Raw genomic sequence first — 22,447 nt, 5'->3', positions numbered from 1 at the left:
TGCAAGTTTCTAGCCTAATGTCTTCCTCTTTGTAGTCTCAACACACCATGCCGTCACTCATGCTCTCATTCTTACTCACTCTCTTCATCACACTCACCGCAGCTGCCCTTCCACCCAAAGGCGCCGTCTCCCTAACAAGCCTGGACATCGACCTCGATGGAAGTGGCTGCAGGCCCGGCGACGCCAGCGTCATGCTCGCCTCGGACAACTCCGCTTTGACCATAATCTTCGACAACTTCGCCGCTTCCGACGGACCAAAAGCAGGGACTGCAAAGACACGCGCCTTCTGCAGAGTGAATATAGGCATGAACTCGCCGGGGTGGGCGTTCGATGTTAGCTCAGCCGATTTCCGAGGCTATGTGTATATTGAGAAGGGTGTTGAGGCCAGTTTGGTTAGCCGGTGGAAGTGGATTGATGTGAATGGCGTGGATATGAAGGGCAAGGTACGTGGTTTTGGCGACTGAAAGTGGTGTTAGAGGTACTGACTTGAAGGATAGGGCAACATCCATAAGATTGTAACAGGGCCATTCGAGGAAGACTTCCTGTTGCACAAGGACGGTGAGATATCAGATACAGAGGCGTCGGTGTGTCAGAAGAAGGATGCGAGAATTCAGATTAGTCTCTCTGCGACGGTGGATTCGGGTACGTCGAACAAAAACGGTTACGTGCAGGGGAGCTCGGTGGATGCTGGGTTCGGCCAGATACTAAATCTGTCGTGGAAGAAATGCTGAGGTGATATGTTTAATTTGGGGTATCAATTTAAGGGCCATGAGAGAAAGGTGTCCGTCTCCATCATCGCATCACAGCACTTCTTGCTGCTCCGTGAAAAGATCGGACCGACGTACTTCTACTACGCCTTGGTGTATGCCGGCAAGTCCTCAGACTGTGCCTTGGCAGCAGCCCTCGCCTTCCTCCTCTCCCTGCGATCCATCTCCCTTGCCACCGCCTTGGCCAGCTTCCTGCGCTCCTCGCGCTCCTTCTGCTTCAGGATGTCGCCCTTGCCCTTGCCCGACCAGACCTTCTTGAACTCCTTGCGGAACTTCTGGTTGAAGGTAAGGTACTTGTCGGCCTCCTCTTCCGCCTTGGCCTTGGTGTGCTCCTCCTCGTCGTCGGTGTCGTAGAAGTCGGACTCTTCGTCGGCCTCGTCAGAGACCAAGCGGTTGGTTTCTCCGTTGGAGGACTCGAGGCTGACTGCACGCTGGTTGCGCGCCTTGTCCCAGGTCTTGGTGCGCGAGTAGGCGACGCAGCCGGTGATGCTGAGGACCGTGAGGAAGGGGAAGGAGAGGAAGAGCAGCATTACGATGCCGAATGCGATGAGGTCTTCGTCCATGATTGCGGTCTGAGGGTGTATGTGTATGTGTATGTATATGTAGGTGTATAGTTTGAGTGCTGGAGGTGGAGAGTGTGGAGACGGGAGGCATGTCTTAAGGGGAGGGTGGTTTGCCACCCGGAGTGTGGCGCAGCCGGTCCGGAACCGTACGTCACACGCCCGAGTCATGCACAACATGTGATTGTGCGTCTGAACACAGTTTCCCTTCCTCTGGACTCGAAACGCTTTCAACACACAGACATTATAAGGGAGGTAGTATTTGTTTGCTAACCGCAGTAGTCATGAACTCTGGTCGAGCTATCAGTCGCATTGCCACCATCTACTGGCACGCTGCGATGTGATCCCCGGGCTCGTGCAACCCCAACTTATCTTCTCCCGAGGTCACGTCAACCCACAAAGCTCAGAAGCGCACTCCCTAATCTATTCCAAATACAGCTTCTCCAGCTCCTTGAGCTCTCCCATCAACCAATCTTCATGCCTCTGTTCATACCTCTCTGCCTTAAGCCTCTTCTTCGTCAGCTTCGTCTCCGCAGCATACTTCTGCATAGCCTTTGTGCCCACGCTCAAGATCTTCTTCGTGTGTCGCTGGAAAGCTTCTTCTTCCTTGCCCAGTACATCCGCCCATGTCAACCCTTTGCGCTCCATCGCCACATCGACAGTCTCGTGCCACGCCTTCATTGCACTCGCCGCAACTTCGAATCGCAATCCCTCCGTACCCTTCGTTTGTGACACTTCATCTGCGTACTTCGCAAGTGTACCCAGCGGCTTGATAGCCTGGACCTCGTCGACGAAGATGTCGGTGTGTGGCTGCCAAGGCATGTCGCCCTGAATCATTCCGTACTGCACGCCGGAGATATCGAGCGACGTCTGTTTTCCCGTGGGTCTGTGGGTGACGCGCATGCACCAGTGGATGTACACAGTAGGGGTTGCGTTTTCGAAATCGAAAGGCTCGTCCGTAGCTGTGATGGATTTTTCCTTGGGAGTCTTGAGGCGGACTTTGACTTCGTCGATGTCTACGTCGAGGCCTGGTTGTCCACTGATTAACGTTCTCCGTCTGATCTGAATGATCCCTGGGTCTTACCTGCGAACAGCTGCTCAATGAGCTTCTTCAGAACGCCAATGTCGTGACACGGTGAAATCACCAACACCTTGCTCTTGGCCTCAGGATTGCCAACGAAGTACTGCTGAGGAAAGTCTGCAAACCAGCCGTTCTTCCGCCCGAGCTTCTTTGGGTCGTCTGTAATGATGGTGAGGCCGTCATAGAATGTTGGAAGGGAGATTTTGGCGCAGAACCGGCTCCATGTAACTTCGCGGTAGGCGTAGAAGATCTGCTATTAAGCTGTTAGCACGAATAGTAAGATGTCTCAGCACCGCGTTGGCAAAGCATAGCAAGGGAGCTACATACTAGTAATAAGTTAGCAAGATATCTTAAGAGCTATTCGTGACGGCTAACTAACCCTGGAGCATGCGGGAGGCACGATGGATACGGAACCCGGGTGAGGTTACCGGGCTCGCTCTCAAACTGGCCAGGTAGTCTCTCAGCATACCGATCAAGCGGTGTCGATGCTCGGCATATCGTTCGTCGATCACCCGCTTGCCTCCGGGCAGCAACAATTGTCGCGGTATCTTAGACATGATAATTGACTTCTGTGCAGGTGGTAGTGGTAGCTGAGGTGGTGGTTACGGCGCGACTTTGCTCTTGTTGTTGCCTCTGCCTTCACCATGGCGACGGAAATCTCTGACTACAAACAACGAGAAATATGACGACACTTCATTATTAGATAACTCAACAAACGAAACACAAGCTCACAACGAGCACTCGGAGGTTTAATAAGACCAGATCATTTGCATTAGAATTTAGGAGGAAGAGAGAGACGCGCAGGGTACATCAGTCATCTTACCGCAGCAAAGACGTCTCCGAATTACAGGCAATACTTGATGGCGATAGACCAGAGTGCTCAAAATCTGCGTCCAGGACGAACCCGCCCTGCGGCAGTGTTTTGAACATCGTATCCTCAGGCCATGGCTGATGTTTATGCCACTCTTTGGTATTCACCGTCAGTTGAGGTCCCCCACGAGACCTTTTTGGTACATCCTTTCTCGTGGATTGACGCGGGCCTGCGTCCATCGCTTGATCAGGTGCCTTGCGGGTCTCTTTAGATACGGCGACTTTTGGCGGCTGGACCGGGCCCCGCGAAGTCTGGTCATCAAACTCTACGCGCCGTTCCCTTTTCACACGTTGGTGAGCGCCAAGGCGATGATCGATTCTCAACTGTACAGTGACACCTTCTTTATCCTCTTGGTACTTCTCATTTGAGCCGATGAAGAAGTCTATGCGTTCGTCGTCGTATACGGTAGCCTTACCGCACGGACAAGAAATAGCGAATTCGAGACGACCCTTCTTCAAGACACCCCGCTGCGTCCTCCCGCACGCGCAGCATAGTCGACAATATGGGACCAATCGACCAGTCGCTGAAGAGGGCTCTTGAAACGCTACCAGATCTGATGATTGAACTCGTGTAAGGACCGCCGAGCTGGAACATTCCGGGCAGAAGATGTGATCGCATCTTGTGCATTCCAGACGATTAAACGGGAACGCGCCTTGACGATGTGTTACAAGGTTTTCGTTATCAGCGTGGCCCTTACAACATAGCCACACGCCATCTTCCTTGTGTCTTCGCCAGCCAGCTACAGGCTCATACGGCTTATCAGGCGACTTCGGGACAATGCCATTGTAAATCTCGCCTGTCCAACCTTGTTGTTTGCGCACTATCTTGAATGCGCCTCCACCCAACGATGTGGATCGCTCGCGGTTCGTCATTTTCTTCCGTCTGTTCCTACTGCTTGATATTTCTAGACTCTTTTGTGAGGTCTGGATGGGAGTGGCGGATGAGGTTATATAGATTCCGTCGAGCCTTCAATAGACGTTGTTTGCCATGTGTTTCACAGTGTCCAGTGATCTTTTTGGGATGCAGTCATGCATTGGGTATCGCCTGACTCTGAGGTCTGTGTGGACAATGTATAAGGGAGCTGTGTATATACGAATATTAGATATGCTGGCCGGCGCGCAGTGTAGAGCTATAGATCCCGTCTTATTTCTTGCAAGCATGAAAAATTGAGAAGATGTGAGTGACAGGTATATTAGTAGACGCTGCTCGATAGCAGGATGACTGTGGACAAGAAAACGGATGCACGAGTCGAGCATCACGTGCTCCGTCCGCTCAATCTGGAAACCACGAGACCTCGGTGCGAACATCCCAAACTGAATCTGGCTTCAACATATAAGCTGTAGATCCACATGCTCGTTGCTTGGGGCGTTTATTACGCTTGGTCTCCGGCTTTGAAGCGTCTCGGACGCGAGTTGGTCTTCCCTTATCGAGTGCGAGACGAAACTTCTCAATCTCACCAGGGGAGGAAGGGACCCAATCGGCGAGAGGGATCCTTTTACTCTTACACCGTTGGGATGCTTCTAGTCTTTGCGTGAGGCGGACATCTACCGTGACGGCATCGGCATCGTTCTGATACGCAGCGTTATCGCCAATATAGAAGTACATTGGCTCTTCGCTAGAGATCTGGCCGCAGACGCATGGCATTGTTGGAAACTCAATGCGACCTTTGCTGATTTTACCACGATGTGTGAGACCGCATGCTCGACACAGTTGGCAGTATCTGCTCTCTTTTAACCTCCTCTGGCCTTCGAAACGTTCCTCGTAAACCTCCAACTTCAGTGAGGGTACTGGAGTCAAGATCTCGGAGGTACGATCATCGGGGCACAGTATGCGTTCGCAATGACATTTAACATACTTGAAGGGATGTGGTCCTGCGAAATGGTATAGTTTCATGTCGTGGCCACAGCTAGGGGCCCAGACACCATCTGCGGTACGGTCGTATTGGAAGTGGACATCCTTGTTGAGATGTCTACGTGGGCTTCGCTTCGAGAGCCTAAAAGGGTTGACGGCTTTGACGGCCTTTGCGACTCTCTCTAATGAGAGTCTTCGCATGGAAATCGTTGTGAAATGGTTCATTCTCATTGTATCTTGGGCTGTTGTGAAAGCGAGTAAATATTCGGGTTGTTGGTAGGCTGCATGCCCGGCCATGGAAGAAACAATGCAGCAAAGAAATAGTTGTGCTGCTGTTACACTCTATCATCACTATGGTCGGCTGCGCATCACTGTAAGTATATAGACGATGGATTCGACATATATAACGAAGTACCGGGAAATGTGATGGATCAGTACTCTCTATAAGTACACAATGAGATGTGAGATAGTGATAGTAAGACGACTTACTTGAGACAGTATCAGTAGATAAAGTAAACATCACTTGCATGTCTCTCAACGTATCGCTGCCTTATGCGCATGGCAATGGTTCAGATCAAAGCTCACGAAGGCAGCCATGGACGTGATGGGATTCTCGTCTCCTCCAATGCTATTCAGCCAGTCGCGAACATCATCCTGGATTTCTGCAGCTCAGTCCCGATGATGGCCCATCCTCGTTCGCAATGATCCACCGAAAAGTAAGTCTCGTCGCATCATCAGCTCTTGCATCGATGAGTTTGACAAAGCTCGCATCCGGATCCCTCCTATACGGCTCGTTGTTACCGATATGGTAGCGTGGCCAGTCACCGTATGAAGTGTTTCCGCAAGCCGCACACTTGACACCGTAAAAGTCTAGGGTCGTACCTTCCATCTCGGCGCGATGACTCAATCCGCAGGTAGTGCAAATGTGGAAATAACGAACTTCGCGATCGAGGCGTGGCCGTGGTGCTTGGATCATGCCGTACGGTAGAGGTGATAGGATCTCGGATGAGTGACACTGAGAACACAGTATCTCGTTGCAGCGACTGCATACCAGATGTTTGAAAGGAAACGCGCCTTTGTAGTGCGTAACGACGTTCTCATGACGACAGTGACAGCATCTCCATATTCCGTCCCCGATCTCTGCATCGCTTCGCAAGGCCCGTAGAGCAGGATACTTGTTCTCCTGTATTATATAATACTCGGTGGGCGCTTCCGCAGGGATCGCGGAGTCGAAATCTTCCTGTACGCTTCCTGGCCTAGAGCTGTCCTTTGAGTGTCGTTCGGCTATCGGCGAGAGGAGATGATGCGCTGTTGTTGTGGTGCCCTTTCTCGACTCGGCCTTTTCGAAGACGCTGATCAGTGTCGATGTAAAGGCTTTCGACAGTCGCTTGGCGCGGAAGATGCTGCTCTGACGCTTCATACCGAGCTCTGTTCGGAACCGTGGTAGTCGCGCGTGGGGTTAGTGTGGGTGCGGGGACGAGACTGGATTTGGTTGCAGTGAAGGTCTAGATGTTCAGTTGCTTGCTTGGGTGCTCGCTCAGAGTGTAACGAAATTGCGTTCAGTCACGCCTTGCGCCTTCCTCTCACCGCGCAGCTGCGAGGGCAACCGCGTTGGGGCTCACCTCGAACGTCTACTTCTGCAATCTCCCTGACAGTGATGAATGACTGAAGTCATAGAAGTAGAATCCATTTCTCTGTTCAGACCCGTTGGGCGAGGGTAGTTCACGCATGTTATTTTGGTCCTGCTGGCGTAAACAGCAAAGCCAGAGCTAAGGTGGCATTATCTTGTAGAGTAACGTGTCGAGCAAACGCGCGCGCGTGAAAGCGTATCATCTTGGGATGCATCCGTGACTGTCGCCAAGTGATATAGCGTGTCGCTGTGGCACGAAATCATAGAAAGAAAGACTAGAAGGGATATACATTTGTTCTGGGGGAGGGCGCGCAGAGAAAGCTGGGATGAAAGAGAAGAACAATACCTAGCCCTGTGACGTACTGTGGCTGAACCCTGCCTGGCGCTAGCCCTGGAGTGCTGACGCGGAACATTGAACATTGATCTGTCCTCGCGCGTCTGCCTGCAACCAACATTCACCACCACCGCCATGATCCAGGCAATCCTCCAGGTTAGTGCGCACACAAATAAAAAGAGGCTGCCATGACTAACATGATGCAGCGCCTGGGCCGCTGGCTCGACCGGCCGCTCTTTCCATGGAAGCGCCTCGTTGTCGGCTTCTCGCTCGCAGAGTTCGCCCTGGAGAACTGGCTTCTCTTCCGCCAATACCGTGTCCTCCAACGCACCACCGTCCCCAAGGCTCTCGATAAGGAAATTGAACGGGAGACGTTCGATAAATCTCAGGTACGCGCACAATTGCAGCAACCCCGCCATGCTTACCAGCGCTGACGTGAAGACAGGAATATGGCCGCGCCAAAGCCAAGTTCAGCTTCTTCTCCGCTCTCTTCAACCAGGTCAAATCCCTCGCCGTCCTCTACTTCAACGTATACCCGCTCGTCTGGGCCGCCGCCGGCACCGTCGTCGCTCGCTATGCGCCCGTCCGCTTCTCTGGTGAAATTCCCCAGTCGCTCTTGTTCATGTACATGTTGGGGTGGATCGATCTGATCACCGGCCTCGGCTTCTCTTACTACCACAGCTTCGTGCTCGAGGAGAAGTTTGGCTTCAACAAGATGACGGTGAAGCTCTGGCTCACGGACATGATCAAGGGCCAGGCTCTCGCTATTGCCTTCGGTATCCCCATTGGAAGCGCCTTCTTGGCCATCATCAAGAAGACAGGCCAGGGTTTCTTCTACTACCTGTGGATGTTCATGCTGGTTATCCAGATCACTGGCATGACCATCTACCCGATCCTCATTGTGCCCATGTTCAACAAGCTGGAGCCGCTCAAGCCCGGCAAGCTCAAGGAGTCTGTCGAGGCGCTTGCGTCTAAGCTCAACTTCCCGCTCTCGGAACTACAGGTCATCGACGGCAGCAAGCGCAGCGCCCACAGCAACGCATACTTCACTGGACTACCCTGGATCGGCAAGAAGAAGATTGTCATCTACGACACCCTGCTGGAGAAGAGCACGGAGAAGGAAGTGGAGGCTGTCCTGGCACACGAACTGGGACACTGGAAGATGAACCACACTTCGCGACTTCTTTTCATTAGCCAGGCGCATCTATTCTACATGTTCGCCCTGTTCTCCGTCTTCATCGACAATCGCTCGCTCTACGCCGACTTTGGTTTCCACAGGGAGCAGCCGACAATTGTTGGCTTCATGCTCTTCAACGAGATCCTGTCGCCCACGGACTCCATCATCAAGCTCCTCCTCAACATCTGGACTCGCAGCATGGAGTACGAAGCCGGTATGTATCCTGGTCCCAATCCATGTCTCAGCCAATGCTAACAACACCCAGATGCCTTCGCCGTCAAGCTCGGATATGCGCGCGAACTCGGTGCCTCATTGATCAAGCTCCAGATCCAGAACCTGTCAAGCATGGATGCCGATTGGTTCTATTCCAGCTTCCACCACTCCCACCCCATCCTGACGGAGCGCCTCAAGGCTATGAACTGGACTGGCGACAAGAAGGTCTCGGAGGACAAGGCGGCGGACGAGGAGAAGCCTATCAAGGCAGCGGATCGGGAGCTCTAGGCGTGCATCTCGATCGGATTTTGTACAATATCGGGTATAAAAGGTCATGGGAACTTGACCGCGCAGGGTCGCAAATGCGACGAAAAGTTCGTAGAATACAGCCCAAATGCAATGGCCGAGGCGTCCGTCAAAGTCGTTCCCACCATGTATCTTTTGCAAATCGTGAGATCTGACACCTTTACTCTTTTGACTTGCCCTTCGCAGCCTTTTCCTTCTTCCTCTGCTGGTCTCGTTCTTTCTTCGCCCTCTTCCTGGCTTCCTTGTCTATGGCGCCATCCGCGGGCTCCTGCTCCTCCACCTGCGCATTCGTCCGCTTCTTGTCTTTGCCCTTGGTAGACTGTACCTGAGGCTCTTCACCACCCTCCTGCACAACATTCGTCCTGTCGCCAATCTCTCCAATCTCGATATCTCCCTGTTCAGCCTGATACTCAGCCAGGTCCTGCCATTCTCCCTCGGCGGCCGTTGCAAACTGGCTGGACTTCTTGAGGCCGCCCTTGCGACCCGTCTTGACAGTGACATCCGTGGTTGCGTTTTGTTGGTCGTCTTCCTCATCTAGCGCTCGTTCTGGTTCTTGGTACTCGCCGCGCATACCCGCTGCTACTCGTCGCAAGTGGTGCATGATTGGGTTGCCCATAGCGCCGCCTTGCGCATTGAATGCGACGCCTTCTGGTGTGATAGTCGCATCGGGATGGAGATGCGGGTACGTTTCCGAGTTCGAGAGGTACTTTTCGAGGATGGCCGACGCAGCGTCGAGAGAGATGGGCGCGCTGGAGATGTGGCGGCGGGGAGGAGGTGCTTCGAGCATCATTTTGGCAGTATTTGGGCGCGAAATAGAGGGTTGGATGGGTAGTTGCTATCGTGGAAATGGTGGAGTTGTTGGCTAGGATTTTGGGAGGACGGCCAACTTTTTGCGCACGGACGACAAGGAATGCGTTAGCTCTGCGGACTTCGCGACGGGCATGCCAGACTGCACGCTCGCATCGACAAATCGGGACCACGCCGCCACGGAGACGATACAACGGGCGAAGAGGAGACAATTGCGGTCGACATACACACCATGAACGCATTCCGGTGCCTACGGGTCGTCGCGCGCCCTTCAACCAGCGCATCCACACTCCTCCGACCACGCATAGCACCACCACACTCGTACCTATCCTTCCTCCAAGCCCCTTCTCCAGCCCTCTAACCCATCCTCCAGACTATCCACACCCTCGTCTACCCGCCAAATATCGCTCCTCACCCCCCGACGCCCCATGCTGCCCCGCACAAATGCCCTCCCGCCCGCGGGCACCACCTCTCTGGTCCCCTCAAGCTCCGAGACGCTGGACCTCGCCTCCAAAATCTCGTCACATCCCGGTCTGGGCAGCATGCAGATTCGGTGCGGTCCGCGTGATACGTACAACCCGAGCCATCTGGTGCGCAAGAGGAGACATGGGTTTTTAAGCAGGATTAGGACGAAGAAGGGGCGGAAGATGATCATGCGGAGGTTAAAGAAGGGGAGGTGGAATATCAGTCACTAGGGTGTAAGGCTGGATTGGTGTGGGAGGGGATTGGGCGCTGTACTGATGAACACTTCATGCATTAGAACCGATTGGAGAAGCCGAGGGCCCTTGTGTATATTGGATGTACATTGTATGCGTTATGTGCATCTAGAGACGTGTACTATATCAGAAGAGGAAATACGTATCTTACAAACCCGCAACCACTTGTACAGAGTTTCTACCTGATCGGTATCTCTGCTGCTCCGCACTCTTTAGTCACAACCGCATCTACTAGCGCTGGACCGACCAGTCTTGTAGCCATATCTTGAACCACTTTCCTAGTAGACACAAAGCTGGCGTTGCAATATAAAATTTCCCATGTTTTTCATGGCGTTGGAAACGGGCTAGAGGTCTGTCTTGGTGAACACGCCATCGGAAGCTGTTGTTGGTTCCAGGGGTTCCAGAGACCATTCCTGAAGAGCCAGATGGAACTTCAAGGTAACCCTGAATGCTTCTTCCACACTTCCGCCGATCTGGTGTAGTTGAAATGGCATTCGATAGACAGTTTCATCGGAAGATTGATGGCATCCGAGGAAAGCAATGGCTATCGCATCACTTTGGCGTCGAAGGCTTTTCCTCTCCAGCCTTGCCCTCCTCTTCCGCCGCCTGCGTGCCGTCCTCCAACGCTTCCACAAGCTTAAGCTCCTCATCGATCTTATCGATTTGCTTCAAAATGAACGCAATCGTAGCATCCCTTGCTTTGTCCACCCTCGTCAGCGCATCCATAGTCATCTTCCCATAATCCTGCATCTTCTGCGGCGTCGGCGGCGCAGGCTCCTCATCCTGCAACTGCGCCTTCTTCTGACTCAACAACTTCCTCAGCGCAAAGATGTTATAATCCCTTTCCTGTAGGTTCTTAATCAGCTCTTCCCGCTTAGCTTCTTCGTCGACTCTTTGCTTCTTGGTAGCCTGCTCTTTCTTGATCTCCGTATCGGCGACTTTCCACTTCCAAATCGCTTCTTTGGCGCTGTTTTCAATATGCGTGAAACGTATGGGACCGATATTTTGCCCGCCGTACCAGCGCGCAACTACTACAACACCCTCGGTCTGCGTGTCTCGTAGTACATTGCTGAGTCGTCCTCCGGCCCACTTTTCGCCGTCATCATCGTGGCCAAGATCATACAACGTGCGGGATTCTGGCATCAAAGACTTTTGCCGTGATGGTTTCCTCCATGCTGCGATTTTGTGGGTGGCAGTCCGGAATTCAGGGAGTGTTTGCAAGGCTTTGGCGGATAGGTTAGGAGAGAACGCGGCTTTGAACGTTGATGTCTGCTCTTGTATTGCCGACGAGAGATATATTTCTGTTACGGGTTTTGGAGATGGTGAGCGCTCCCTTTTCGTGGCCATCTCTTTTCATGCGCTTGTTGCACTGGATGTTGTGTGGTCCAAGTTGGAGAAGGGACGGGAGGTTGGTAACGTGCAGGGAAGGCGCATGCGGAAGCGCGACTTTAGCGCGGATGCCAAAGGATGTCGCGAAGCTTGTCAGCGCTGCTTCCACGAAACATCATCTTCGAAAATCAAGATTCCATCGATTTTGCGTCCACTAGCAGTTGTCTTATAGATTTAATTGTTGTGATCACCACGGCTGAATCTCGTCATTTGTTTACAACGTTTTCTTCCAAGATCATGAACAATTCCTGCGTCGTTTGTGCACGTACTTTTCTTGAAAGATACGATGCGCATCCCTCCTGTCCAGACAAGAAGTCTTATCAAGCAAACACATGAAATTTGTTTCTGAGGACGTATCGGTATTGCCCAGGCGATCAAGCAAGAACTTCCGATACGGTCAAGGCTGTCATTTCTCTCACTACGTTTCTTGAACCAATTGTTGCTCGGGTATATAACTCATCACCACCGTTCTCTTCGTATATATAGCTTTGCTCTCTCTTATATTTACATGATCACTTTCCAAAAAAGCAGCAACTTGGCTGTCTACCTTCCTTACCGACAGCACCGAGGGAACCCGGTGGTGTCTCAAATCTTTCACTTCTCAGTTCTACGAACACGTCACAGCAGGCGCACGAGACCACATCTCGGGATATATACCCCACTTACTTGTCATTGGACGACCTTGCTAAGACGCAAGATTTGCAGCAGGCAACGGGCCGTTACTGCTAGCGCATGCAATCATATATAGGTAGCGATATCTGATTTCCAACACTGATCCTCTACCACCTACTCGCCGCTACAACTTCAGTAGTATTTGGCGCGATCAAAGCGATTCTTCGCGCCGACTCAAGGTAAGTTCGTGCGATTTGTTCGGCGCAGACACCTCGTCCTTCAGTGCGACGCGACTTTGATCTGCTGAGGCGATCCTCTTGCTCCAGCCTTCCAATCTAGACTTGACGCAAAACCTCTTGCTAATATCTACGGCTCAGATAACTGCCTCAACGCTCCGGCAGCAGTTTGTTCATCAAGCTCAAGCTCTTCAAGTCCACTGTCCATACGGACCAGCTATCACCATGGGCCGATTCGAAACCCTCAACGATGACACCAAGGACCTGGTGAATTGTCTTCTGCCCGCCCTGGCAGCTTCCTTCGGTCTCGCCGACAGCCTGGACATCATCCCCGAGGACATTCGTATGCGCGCCTGGGATTGCGAGCGCCGCGACCATATCAAGGACGAGACCGAGAATGACCCTCGCAACTGGGGTGTACAGTTCCTCAAAGATCTGATGTCTATTTCTCGTCTCACGAATGGAGACCTAGCTCGGTTCCAAGCTGATCTGCGTGCCAAGGTCGCTCTTCATGAGCCCAAGCATCCCTGGGCTCGTCTGGCCGATATCAGAGACATCAAGGATGAGTACGAGCACCCAGAGCGCAAGAACCAGGTCGTCATCCCGGAGTCCTCCGAAGAATCATCCGATGACTCCTACTTCGAAGAGCTTGTCGAGCCAGATCAACCCAAGGGCGCTAAGAGGCGTCGTGGTAACCACGAGATCTACGAAGCACGCGTTGCAGAGAAGCGCCGCAAACGTAAGTCAACCCCTCTGTCATACCTGAAAGTCGTTCAACAGATACATCAGCGACGACTTTGAAACTTCGAACGTCGAATCATGTTATTGACATTGGGTAGGTGCTCCTAACCGTCTCCGCCGTGCCGAGGACGGTGGCTTCGAGCGTCACGACAAGCGGGCCAAGAAGCGTGAGCGCTCTATCCGCACCAGCACCACTCCCAGTGGTCGCGGAATCGCTACTCGCCGCGCTAGAACCATCGTAACCGAAGACGACGAAGACTATACTAGCTCTGCCGGTACCCAGTCCCTCCATACCCACCCGACTCCCGCCTTCTCCGTCTCCCCAGGTCCCCAAGATGCGCGCATGTACCCTGTCGAGACTGTAGATACCGTGGATACGTCTGGTCAGCCTCTTGCTGTCCAAAAGATGCAGGCGGAGTTGGAAGTTGCCGAGGCGGAGCTCAAGGCTGCTCGTGTGAGGTGGCAGTACCTCCAGGCCAAGGAGCAGGCTGAGCAGGAAGCTATGTATGGTGGAAACGGTACCCCGGAGATGCCTCACAGGTTCGATTAAGTAGTTCTGGTTGGTGTGATTCGAGGATTTCATGCATATTTGCGGTGGCTTCGGCGGCCTTTCTCTAGTACAATACATGCGTGAATGGTGGAAGCCAACTTCAGAATCTAAGACTGTTCCGTCTTCTTCTCCCTGACCAGGCGTTCTTCTTTCATGGTCAGTCGCATTCTGAGTGACCTGTCCACACTGTTGCCGTGTCTAGGCTGTGCGCGGGGGAGTGGACCTTGATCAATGTCGCCCAACTCAGCTCTCTTCTCGATCTCGCTTTGAAGATTTTTTACATCTTCTTTCCTTTGCTGAAGCGCATTTCGCGCGTCTCGCGGTTTGGGCTCGGGTAGGTATGATGTGTAGAAAAAGTCCTCAGCAAGAGGTCGCTTCCGCTCCCAAAGCTTCTTCTCCGCCTTCTTTCCAGAGGCAATCTCCTCCCTCCACTGATTGGCCTCATGCCAGTTAGTATACTACATGATGTTAGATTATATTGCTTTCACTAATACTGTTATACATACCGCCTCCATCCACTCATCTGGCCCCACCGCCTTATTCATGGCCATGTCGGCCAGCAGGATACTACGTAGAGCCTGCTGGAGGGGTGTTGCGGTCCGCTGAGACATGTTGAGGAATACGTAGATTTTTGTAGTGTGTTTGAGTGGAGGTAGTGTTGCAATGTAGGCTGCAGGGACAACTGTGGTGTGGTGGTTGTAGTGGTGGTGTCGCGTTGTAGGCCGCAAAGACAGTCAAGGCAACGACGATATGAGACCACCAAAACCGTTTGCCGCATACAGCGGTGACGGTGAGGGCGCAAAATCTTCATCTCTGGGCTCATGGTGACGCGTCTTCCTTGTGTAACCTCGCAGTGAAAGTGAAGGTAAGAGCGGATCGACCTCGAGCTCGCGTTTGTTTGCTTACCTATTCCCCCACAGTCTCTATCTACCCCAATTCTTTATCCACTCTTATATGTGTGTGTATAAATATTTGTTAATTCTAAAATACTCCATTAAACCATTCTACCTCAAAACCGGGATGGCGGCTGGAACGAAAAGAGGACACTGTCCAAGCAAAAAAAGATACACAACATAGCCAGTCGTGACAAACCCGCCCCAAGAAGCAATAAAAGGGTTTCAGATGTCCAAAGATTACGGAGGTAGTCATCTCTTTTTGCTCCAAGGTCGAAACTGTGTTGTAACAGCTCTGCGCTCTTTCTTTTTGCCCGCTTTTTTGCCCGCGGTAAGTAGCAGGAACATAGATATTTTTGCTGCGTACATAGAGTCGTTTCTCGTAGCTATAAACGTTAAGAAAGCAACGTAGCAGGCAAAGAGGTCTTACCAGCAGCTCCTCAAATCCCAGTCGTGCACAGAGTATCTCCAGCCCTTCTCATGCTCATCACTCTTAGCAAACCTACACAGTTGTTAGAGATTTCACATGCAGCGCAACCCTCTGTTTTAGCGATGCTGTTAGACACATGTAGAGTATCATATGTAGGCCGGGCTTCACATGCCAGGATATGTAAGCTAACATGCAGTCGACCCCACAATTATTCCGTCCAACTCAGGTACGCATTTCTAGACTATGCAATGTCATTCATAGACCTTTCAGCGCGCCTTCTACGCCACTCGCACCTGCCTGTTTCGCCATTCAATCAAACCCAGTCTGCAGGTAGACCAATTAGGAACTACGCTCCGCTAGCGCGTCTCCGCAGTCCTTCCCCAGATCGCCTAATCATCCCGACACCGAGGCTCTACAAAAACATTATGCACACAGCAGGACCCATTATGAACATAGAACAGCCATCCCAGAAACGAGTATCGAAAGCATGCGACGCGTGCAAGAGGAGAAAAGTGCGTTGTAACGGCCAAGCACGGTGTCAACAGTGCGCGCATCTCGGCTTGCGGTGCATCTACTCACCCTCAGGCAAGCAAAGGTCTCAGGGCAAGCGAGGCCATATCATCTCCGAGTTCAGAAGCCAAACGTCCAATTTGCCAGCAATATCGCCGCCCATACTGCCTGCTCATTCAGCAGCAGCTAGCTTTCAGACGCCGTACAGTCCCATCTCGCCGATACTTGACCGTAATGGAGGCACACCAAGTATGTCACCCTGGTAATCTATACTCAAATTTGGGGTGCTACTGCTGACTCCGGGCAGCATCTCCTTCGTCATCTTTCACATCACAGTACCCCAAGGCTTTCTTTCTCGACCTCATCCCGGATTATGTTGCTGGGGTGTATCCTGTTCATCCGGTCATTGCCGAACATGAGCTCCGACAGTACATCGAGGTCATGGACAGCGACCCAGATGTCCGTTCATTCATCTACGCTTTCGGAGGCTGTACGCTGAACTTGACCCGGTATGGTGACCGCCGAACAGAAGAAATCGTGCAAACCATCGAAGGCCTTATGGACTACTCGATCGATACCATGAGGCGAACCCACAAGCATTGCCAATTCTCGGTCATGCGAGCTGTGCAGTCAATGTTTATACACAACTGCCTTATGAGTCTGCAAGGTAGCGATAGCGCATTTTACTACATGCGAGACGCCATTACGATCATCCAGCTGCTGCAGATCGACAAGCCGGAGAACGTGGCCCAGCTGTCTCCTCCCGAACGATCCCGAAGACAGCGGCTCTACTGGCAAGCGTACATACACGAGCGATTCATAGCTATCCTGGATTACCGGCGTGCCATTCTCCCTCCGCTCTACACATTGCCGGAAGACGACCCTACACTTCCGATACAGGTCCACGAGGGCTTCAATCAGATCATCAAGCTTTTCCGCATGCTTGATACGGAGTTCCTTGATAGCTGGCTTGACACGCAAGGAGGCAACGTCACCAGCACGTGGGTCGAGGCCAAGTCGCGCGAGCTTGAAGGCGACCCTGAAGCTGACGCACGGGAGTTGGCCATGTTGTCCATGATGCAACGAGCCGATCTGTGCATCACGCGTGAATGGCTGCGCACTCTGGTCTGGCGCTTAGCTATGAGCCAAACCCTCTTGTCTTCTCGATCTTCGAAGGATTGCCTGTCGCTCTTATTCCCGGTAAGGCTGTCACAGACATTACGGCAACAATTATCCAGTATGTCGCGCCACGACATCGAAGTACACGGAAGCAGCATCACTCAGAAACTTTTCGAGATCACAGACACGATTGCCGATGTTCTTATCCACGTTCCCGCCGCGACTATCGATGAGACGGCACTGAGGATTGACGATTTCCTCTTCATCCTAGACTTTGTCCTGCTGATTCCACACCTTGATCAGACGCGTCGAAGCATACTGCTCGAGAAGCTAGAGCGCCTCCAAACGATGTTCCCTGAGGCACTCAGCAATGCCAGTTCGCCGAACCTACCACACGATGTGAATAGTCCTGGTGGGGTGAACGACCCTTGGTATCAAGTCACGCAGTCAAAGACAGCTGCAGGGCTAGAGGATATGGCGGACGGATTAGTGCAGGTTCAAGCCCAAGAAATTCCAAGATCAGAGGCGAGAAGTGGACATCTGGCCACATGGAACAATATTTCACAACGCTTGTCCATGCAGGTCGCTCATGTAGCTCAGTAAAATCTAACTTCAAGCAATGATTTTGTCCATGCGACACTATCTAGGCAAGTAAATAGATTCTGCCTTCATAAGCAGCCAGTTTCTTCTCCTCACAGTCATCCACACTGCTTACAAGCAGTTCCATCTTTTCGCTCTTCACACTTTCTGGGAAGGCCAGATCCTTCTTCTGGTCCGTGAAGTTGCAAATGCACACGGCCCTCTTCTCATTCCATGTCTTGCTGAAGACAAAGAAGTCTGGGCTCTCCACATCTAGATCGTCGTACTGGCCATGCACAAGGAGATCGTTGTGTTGCTTGCGTACTTGCAGCATGCGCTTCCAGAAAGCGAGCACGGAATCTTTATCGCCTTTTTGTTGCGCGACATTGCAGACCTTTGCATCTTCAAGAGGTCGCATCCACGGTTCCGCGGTAGCGTCAGGCGGCGAGAAGCCGTTGTGCGTTGCGGTCGACCAGCTCATCGGCACACGAGCATGGTCTCTAGCGAGATGCTGAAGCGACTTATGCGCAGCTTCAAGAGCCTTGGGGTCGTCTTTTGTCCGCGCAGCTACCATCTTGTAGTAGTTTGTCGAGTCCACGTCCTTGTACTCGCTCATATCCCAGGTCAGAGGGAAGTTCGTCATGCCAATCTCTTGGCCTTGGTAGATGAACAACGTGCCGCTGAGTACTGCCATCATCAATGCGAGCATTTTACCGCCTGCGACACGGTGCTCGGGCGCATCGGAAGTAAAGCGTGTGATTGATCGACTTTGGTCGTGGTTCTCGAGGAAGACGGTTGTCCAGCCATCTGAGGGGGCGCGAATGAGGTCTTGCGTGCGGGCCATGGCACGTTTGAACTGTGGGAGTGTCCAGTTCTTCGGTGTAGTTTGGAACTTGTAGGGGCCTTGGCCGACGTCGACGACATCCTGTGCTTTTATTTAGTACTGCCGATCTCTTGTTTTTGCGCTTCTCGGGCTTGCTCACAAATTGGAAGACCATGTTCAGTTGCTTCTCTTTAGCACTAACATATTCCAACACTCTCTTCATGTCTGGTGTGTGGGGGCACTCGCCGACGGTCATAGCATCATACTTCTCCAAGATTTGGTTCATCTCGTTCAGGAATTCAGCCATCCTTGGGCCGTTGCAGTACTGATATCCAGCGAACTGCCATTCCGAACCAGGATCGGTGATCGGTGCATCAAGCATCTCACCTTTGCTGTACATGTTGACGGTATCAACGCGGAATCCATCAACTCCTCGCTGTAGCCAAAACTCCATGGCGGATTTGTAGATGGCTTGTCGTGTTTCTGGGTTTTCCCAGTTGAGGTCAGGTTGCTCAGGGCAAAAGAGATGTAGATAGTATTCTTGGGTATGCTCATCCCACTCCCACACACTACCTGTAAAGTTGCCGACCCAGTTGTTGGGAGCTTTGCGCTCGCCGTTGACATAACGAGCTGGTCTCCAGATATACCAGTCTCTCTTGGGGTTGTCTTTTGATGATCGTGATTCTAAGAACCATTTGTGCTTGGATAAGTCAGTTTTGCAGGGTTGTGCCGAGTTACACCTTCAAGACTTACCTGGTCAGATGTATGGTTGACCACCAGATCCAGTATAATCTTCATGCCTCGCGAATGTGTCTCGGCGATCAGCTTCTCCATGTCTTGGACAGTACCATACGGCCTGTACACATCCTCATAGTCACGGATGTCGTATCCCACTGTTGGAGTGGAGGGTCAATATACATCCCACGTGCAATTTGTATAGAGGTAATGCTTACTGTCTACTTGGGGTGAATCGTACATGGGACAGATCCAAATGACGTCAACACCAATGGAACGGATGTAGTCCAACTCTGAAATGATGCCATTGAGATCACCAACGCCGTCGCCATTGGAGTCTTTGAAGGAAGCGGGGTAGATTTGGTATACAACACCATCTTTCCACCAAGGTCTTTGAGGAACGGTCATGGTGTTGCTGCTGGATATCCGTGCTCTTTGGGGCAATTTTGAACACCCTGGTATGACAGATGGTGTATAGTGTCGAAGAGGTCAAGCGTTTCTTTGGTGGCTTGCAATGGCACCAGTGGCTTTCTTATAAGCGTCTTGCAATAGGATCTTATCAGATGGAGGGTAGTCGTTGAGATCTGGTCACTGTGTTTGGACCGCACGTGGAGGTTCCCCCCACCGGAAAGTTTCTCGGTACAATGACGATTGGCTCAAAGCCGGATCGTGTCTGCACATGGCGATCCCCACACAACCCAGCAACAGTCTTCCCCACAGATGTCTTCCATCGCATGGTGTTTCAACGTTCTTTCCCGCGTGTCCGATATTGCGGGATTTAAGCGAGGATGTATGCGGGGAGATGATGGGTGCGACAGGCTATCGATTCATGCTCTCGGTCCGAGATGAAAGGCAAAGCGCGTTAGCGGGAACGCTCAGTCGCATTTCCGTGCCACACGTGATGGTTGCTTCGGCTTTTGGGGCTCGTGCACGCAACCTTGAAATCTCGGTCCGGCATCTTGTCGAATCACGACCTTCACTCCTGCTCCGAGTTTTCGATGGCACACCCGTGTCGGCGGGCCTCACCAGCAACAGCCTAGCCTTTCAAGCCATAGTGCTGCGCGATGAAGATGGCCTCACAGCTGCAAGAGTGGCGTCCTCCCCGCATCCCTTGACTGCCTCCACCATCCCCGGTTTCTGACTTGGCACGAGCGCTGTCTATGCATGGGTATCGCGTGTCTAGGGTCGTGAAGTTGTATAAGTAGAACGACGGTATCCACCACGAGAGATCACCATCCAGCTTCGAGTCCCACCAGGTCCACGTTTAGGAGAGGTCTGGGTCTGACCCACAGCATCCTACTTCATCCTTTGGACATACCCACATTTGTCAAGCCACCTGGACATCGTCTCATCCTCGGACACGACCATCATGTCTCGCCGCAACAGCAGTGTCGTCGCTATCGACGCCGAACAGGCACGACGCCTTTCACTCGCCGTCACGGACATCAAACAAGTCGCCCACGATGCCGGCAACGCGACTCGATCAGAGCAGCAGATGACCCTGCGCCAGGGTATCAAGTTATACCCAAAGGCCATCGCCTGGTCTGTCCTGCTCTCCGCAGCCATCATCATGGAAGGCTTCGACAAAGTCTTGATCGCCAACTTGATGGCGGTACCTGCCTTTAAGCAAAAGTTTGGCGAACAACTTGCAGATGGCACCTTCGAACTCACCGCTGCGTGGCAAGCGGGCCTCACAAACGGTGCATACGTTGGAGAGTTCACAGGTCTGCTCCTGAACGGTCTTATCGCGGATCGTTTCGGCTACAAGAAGACAATGATCGGCGCGCTCTTCGCTGTGAATTTCTTCATCTTCATCGTCTTCTTCGCGCAGAACATCACCATGCTTCTATGCGGTCTCATCCTATGCGGTATCCCATGGGGTGTCTTCCAGACCCTGACTTGCACCTATGCTGCCGAAGTCGTACCGGTGCCGCTTCGTCCAATTCTTACAACATACGTCAACCTCTGCTGGGTCATCGGTCAATTCCTCGCCTCTGGCGTTTTGAAGGGTGTAGCCGAGCGCCCCGACCAATGGGCGTACCGCATCCCATATGCCCTGCAGTGGCTCTGGCCTCTCCCGTTGATGATTGGCATCTCGTTCGCACCTGAATCTCCCTGGTGGCTTGTACGGAAAGACCGATGCGAAGAAGCAAAGAAGATGTTGATGCGCCTCACATCACCCGAAAAGCTGCCCGACTTCAACGCCGATGAGACCATTGCTATGATGCGCCACACCAACGCCATGGAGATGGCGGTCTCTGAAGGTACTTCGTACTTGGACTGTTTCAAGGGTACCGATCTCCGCCGAACTGAAATCGCCGCCATGGCATGGTTTACGCAGGCCTTCTGCGGAGCAGGTCTTATCGGTTATTCGACATACTTTTTCCAACAAGCAGGCCTTAGCGACGCGGATGCGTTCTCCATGAGTTTAGGACAATACGCAATTGGTGGCGTGGGTGTCTTCATGGCCTGGATCCTCATCCAACGTGTAGGACGCCGCACATTGTACGTGTATGGCGATCTCGCCATGGTTATGCTGTTGTGTATCATCGGAGGTCTCGGTTTCATTCCAGCCGGCAACGTTGGCGCGCAGTGGGGTATCGGCGCCATGCTCCTGCTTTTTGCAGCCGCATACAACTGCACGGTCGGACCTGTCTGTTACTCCATCGTTGCAGAGATTCCATCCACTCGTCTTCGCCAAAAGACTGTCGTCTTGGCCAGGAACTTCTACAACATCGGTTCTATCATCGGCAATGTTATTACTCCACGTATGCTCAACCCCGGTGCTTGGAATTGGGGCGCAAAGAGTGGTCTTTTCTACGCCGGAACGTGCTTTTGCTGCTTTATCTGGGCGTTCTTCCGTCTTCCCGAGCCAAAGGGCAGGACCTACGGAGAGCTCGATGTCCTCTTCGAGAAGCGTGTCCCGGCTAGGAAATTTAGCAGCACGGTCGTTGACAGCTTCCATTCCAGTGATACCGAGAGCGACTATACCGAGAAAAAGGGTGTCTCGGCCCATCTTGAGCAGGTCAACTCTAGGGATGCTATTTGAGCTGTGAGATCCGCCACGGAAGCTTTATGATTTGTAAATATTATGTGTGACGAATTATCGACTTGTCGTAAATAGAGGATGTATCTTTCATCGTAATAGAATATATTTCTGCAGATGCTAGTGTGCTGTGATCTTACGCGGCCTCAAGCTTTGGTGCGGCAGCAAGCCACGTGCGATTGTTGAGTCTACTGTGGAATTAAAGCAAGAGGGGGCTCGCCACAATTGCCCATTTGCGGTCCGGCCTAGTCACGATTCAATAGTGGGGTACATGGGCCCGGGAGCGGTTCTTGCATTCCTTGCTGCTCGCTTACTTTCCCCAAACACAAACGTGGCGTTCCCTTCTTCCCATCATCGATGTAGGTGAGAACTTAGCAGTGCGGGTCCGGACTGCGTCGTATCACCACCGGGCAATTAGTCATCATTTCTCGAAATGCCCAATGTTGGCAGACCTTCTCCAGGTTGCAAGAC

General features: G+C 52.3%; 11 protein-coding genes across 11 annotated transcripts; 5 read left to right on the top strand and 6 right to left on the bottom strand.

Moving 5' to 3' along the window:
* Window positions 1–850: 850 nt before the first annotated feature.
* On the bottom strand, window positions 851–1,330 carry J4E85_005273 (uncharacterized protein; the record flags this gene model as incomplete). The annotated part of the gene is made up of 1 exon (XM_051469522.1): window positions 851–1,330. One exon carries the CDS (start codon window positions 1,328–1,330, stop codon window positions 851–853), a length of 480 nt encoding a protein of 159 aa, XP_051326353.1.
* Window positions 1,331–1,750: 420 nt separating this feature from the next.
* On the bottom strand, window positions 1,751–2,875 carry J4E85_005272 (uncharacterized protein; the record flags this gene model as incomplete). Its single annotated transcript, XM_051469521.1, has 3 exons — window positions 1,751–2,355; window positions 2,412–2,661; window positions 2,837–2,875. The coding sequence occupies 3 exons, from the start codon at window positions 2,873–2,875 to the stop codon at window positions 1,751–1,753; spliced, it is 894 nt and encodes a 297-aa protein (XP_051326352.1).
* A 4,354-nt stretch (window positions 2,876–7,229) lies between these two features.
* On the top strand, window positions 7,230–8,772 carry J4E85_005271 (uncharacterized protein; the record flags this gene model as incomplete). Its single annotated transcript, XM_051469520.1, has 4 exons — window positions 7,230–7,250; window positions 7,301–7,483; window positions 7,540–8,485; window positions 8,537–8,772. The coding sequence occupies 4 exons, from the start codon at window positions 7,230–7,232 to the stop codon at window positions 8,770–8,772; spliced, it is 1,386 nt and encodes a 461-aa protein (XP_051326351.1).
* Window positions 8,773–8,950: 178 nt separating this feature from the next.
* Window positions 8,951–9,580, bottom strand: J4E85_005270 (uncharacterized protein; the record flags this gene model as incomplete). The annotated part of the gene is made up of 1 exon (XM_051469519.1): window positions 8,951–9,580. The coding sequence occupies one exon, from the start codon at window positions 9,578–9,580 to the stop codon at window positions 8,951–8,953; it is 630 nt and encodes a 209-aa protein (XP_051326350.1).
* Window positions 9,581–9,829: 249 nt separating this feature from the next.
* On the top strand, window positions 9,830–10,292 carry J4E85_005269 (uncharacterized protein; the record flags this gene model as incomplete). The annotated part of the gene is made up of 2 exons (XM_051469518.1): window positions 9,830–9,918; window positions 9,971–10,292. The coding sequence occupies 2 exons, from the start codon at window positions 9,830–9,832 to the stop codon at window positions 10,290–10,292; spliced, it is 411 nt and encodes a 136-aa protein (XP_051326349.1).
* A 573-nt stretch (window positions 10,293–10,865) lies between these two features.
* On the bottom strand, window positions 10,866–11,456 carry J4E85_005268 (uncharacterized protein; the record flags this gene model as incomplete). Its single annotated transcript, XM_051469517.1, has 1 exon — window positions 10,866–11,456. The coding sequence occupies one exon, from the start codon at window positions 11,454–11,456 to the stop codon at window positions 10,866–10,868; it is 591 nt and encodes a 196-aa protein (XP_051326348.1).
* A 1,319-nt stretch (window positions 11,457–12,775) lies between these two features.
* On the top strand, window positions 12,776–13,841 carry J4E85_005267 (uncharacterized protein; the record flags this gene model as incomplete). Its single annotated transcript, XM_051469516.1, has 2 exons — window positions 12,776–13,289; window positions 13,390–13,841. 2 exons carry the CDS (start codon window positions 12,776–12,778, stop codon window positions 13,839–13,841), a joined length of 966 nt encoding a protein of 321 aa, XP_051326347.1.
* Window positions 13,842–13,948: 107 nt separating this feature from the next.
* On the bottom strand, window positions 13,949–14,452 carry J4E85_005266 (uncharacterized protein; the record flags this gene model as incomplete). The annotated part of the gene is made up of 2 exons (XM_051469515.1): window positions 13,949–14,299; window positions 14,348–14,452. The coding sequence occupies 2 exons, from the start codon at window positions 14,450–14,452 to the stop codon at window positions 13,949–13,951; spliced, it is 456 nt and encodes a 151-aa protein (XP_051326346.1).
* Window positions 14,453–15,589: 1,137 nt separating this feature from the next.
* Window positions 15,590–17,396, top strand: J4E85_005265 (uncharacterized protein; the record flags this gene model as incomplete). The annotated part of the gene is made up of 2 exons (XM_051469514.1): window positions 15,590–15,923; window positions 15,982–17,396. 2 exons carry the CDS (start codon window positions 15,590–15,592, stop codon window positions 17,394–17,396), a joined length of 1,749 nt encoding a protein of 582 aa, XP_051326345.1.
* A 40-nt stretch (window positions 17,397–17,436) lies between these two features.
* Window positions 17,437–19,338, bottom strand: J4E85_005264 (uncharacterized protein; the record flags this gene model as incomplete). Its single annotated transcript, XM_051469513.1, has 4 exons — window positions 17,437–18,297; window positions 18,356–18,895; window positions 18,949–19,088; window positions 19,149–19,338. 4 exons carry the CDS (start codon window positions 19,336–19,338, stop codon window positions 17,437–17,439), a joined length of 1,731 nt encoding a protein of 576 aa, XP_051326344.1.
* Window positions 19,339–20,299: 961 nt separating this feature from the next.
* J4E85_005263 (uncharacterized protein) lies at window positions 20,300–21,979 on the top strand (the record flags this gene model as incomplete). Its single annotated transcript, XM_051469512.1, has 1 exon — window positions 20,300–21,979. One exon carries the CDS (start codon window positions 20,300–20,302, stop codon window positions 21,977–21,979), a length of 1,680 nt encoding a protein of 559 aa, XP_051326343.1.
* Window positions 21,980–22,447: the final 468 nt, after the last annotated feature.

Source organism: Alternaria conjuncta (assembly GCF_024043145.1).
Source record: "Alternaria conjuncta strain BMP 0040 chromosome Unknown scaffold_7, whole genome shotgun sequence".
NCBI lineage: Eukaryota > Fungi > Ascomycota > Dothideomycetes > Pleosporales > Pleosporaceae > Alternaria > Alternaria conjuncta.
Note: the sequence above shows the minus strand (reverse complement) of the source record. Positions and strands in the feature narration are given on the sequence as shown.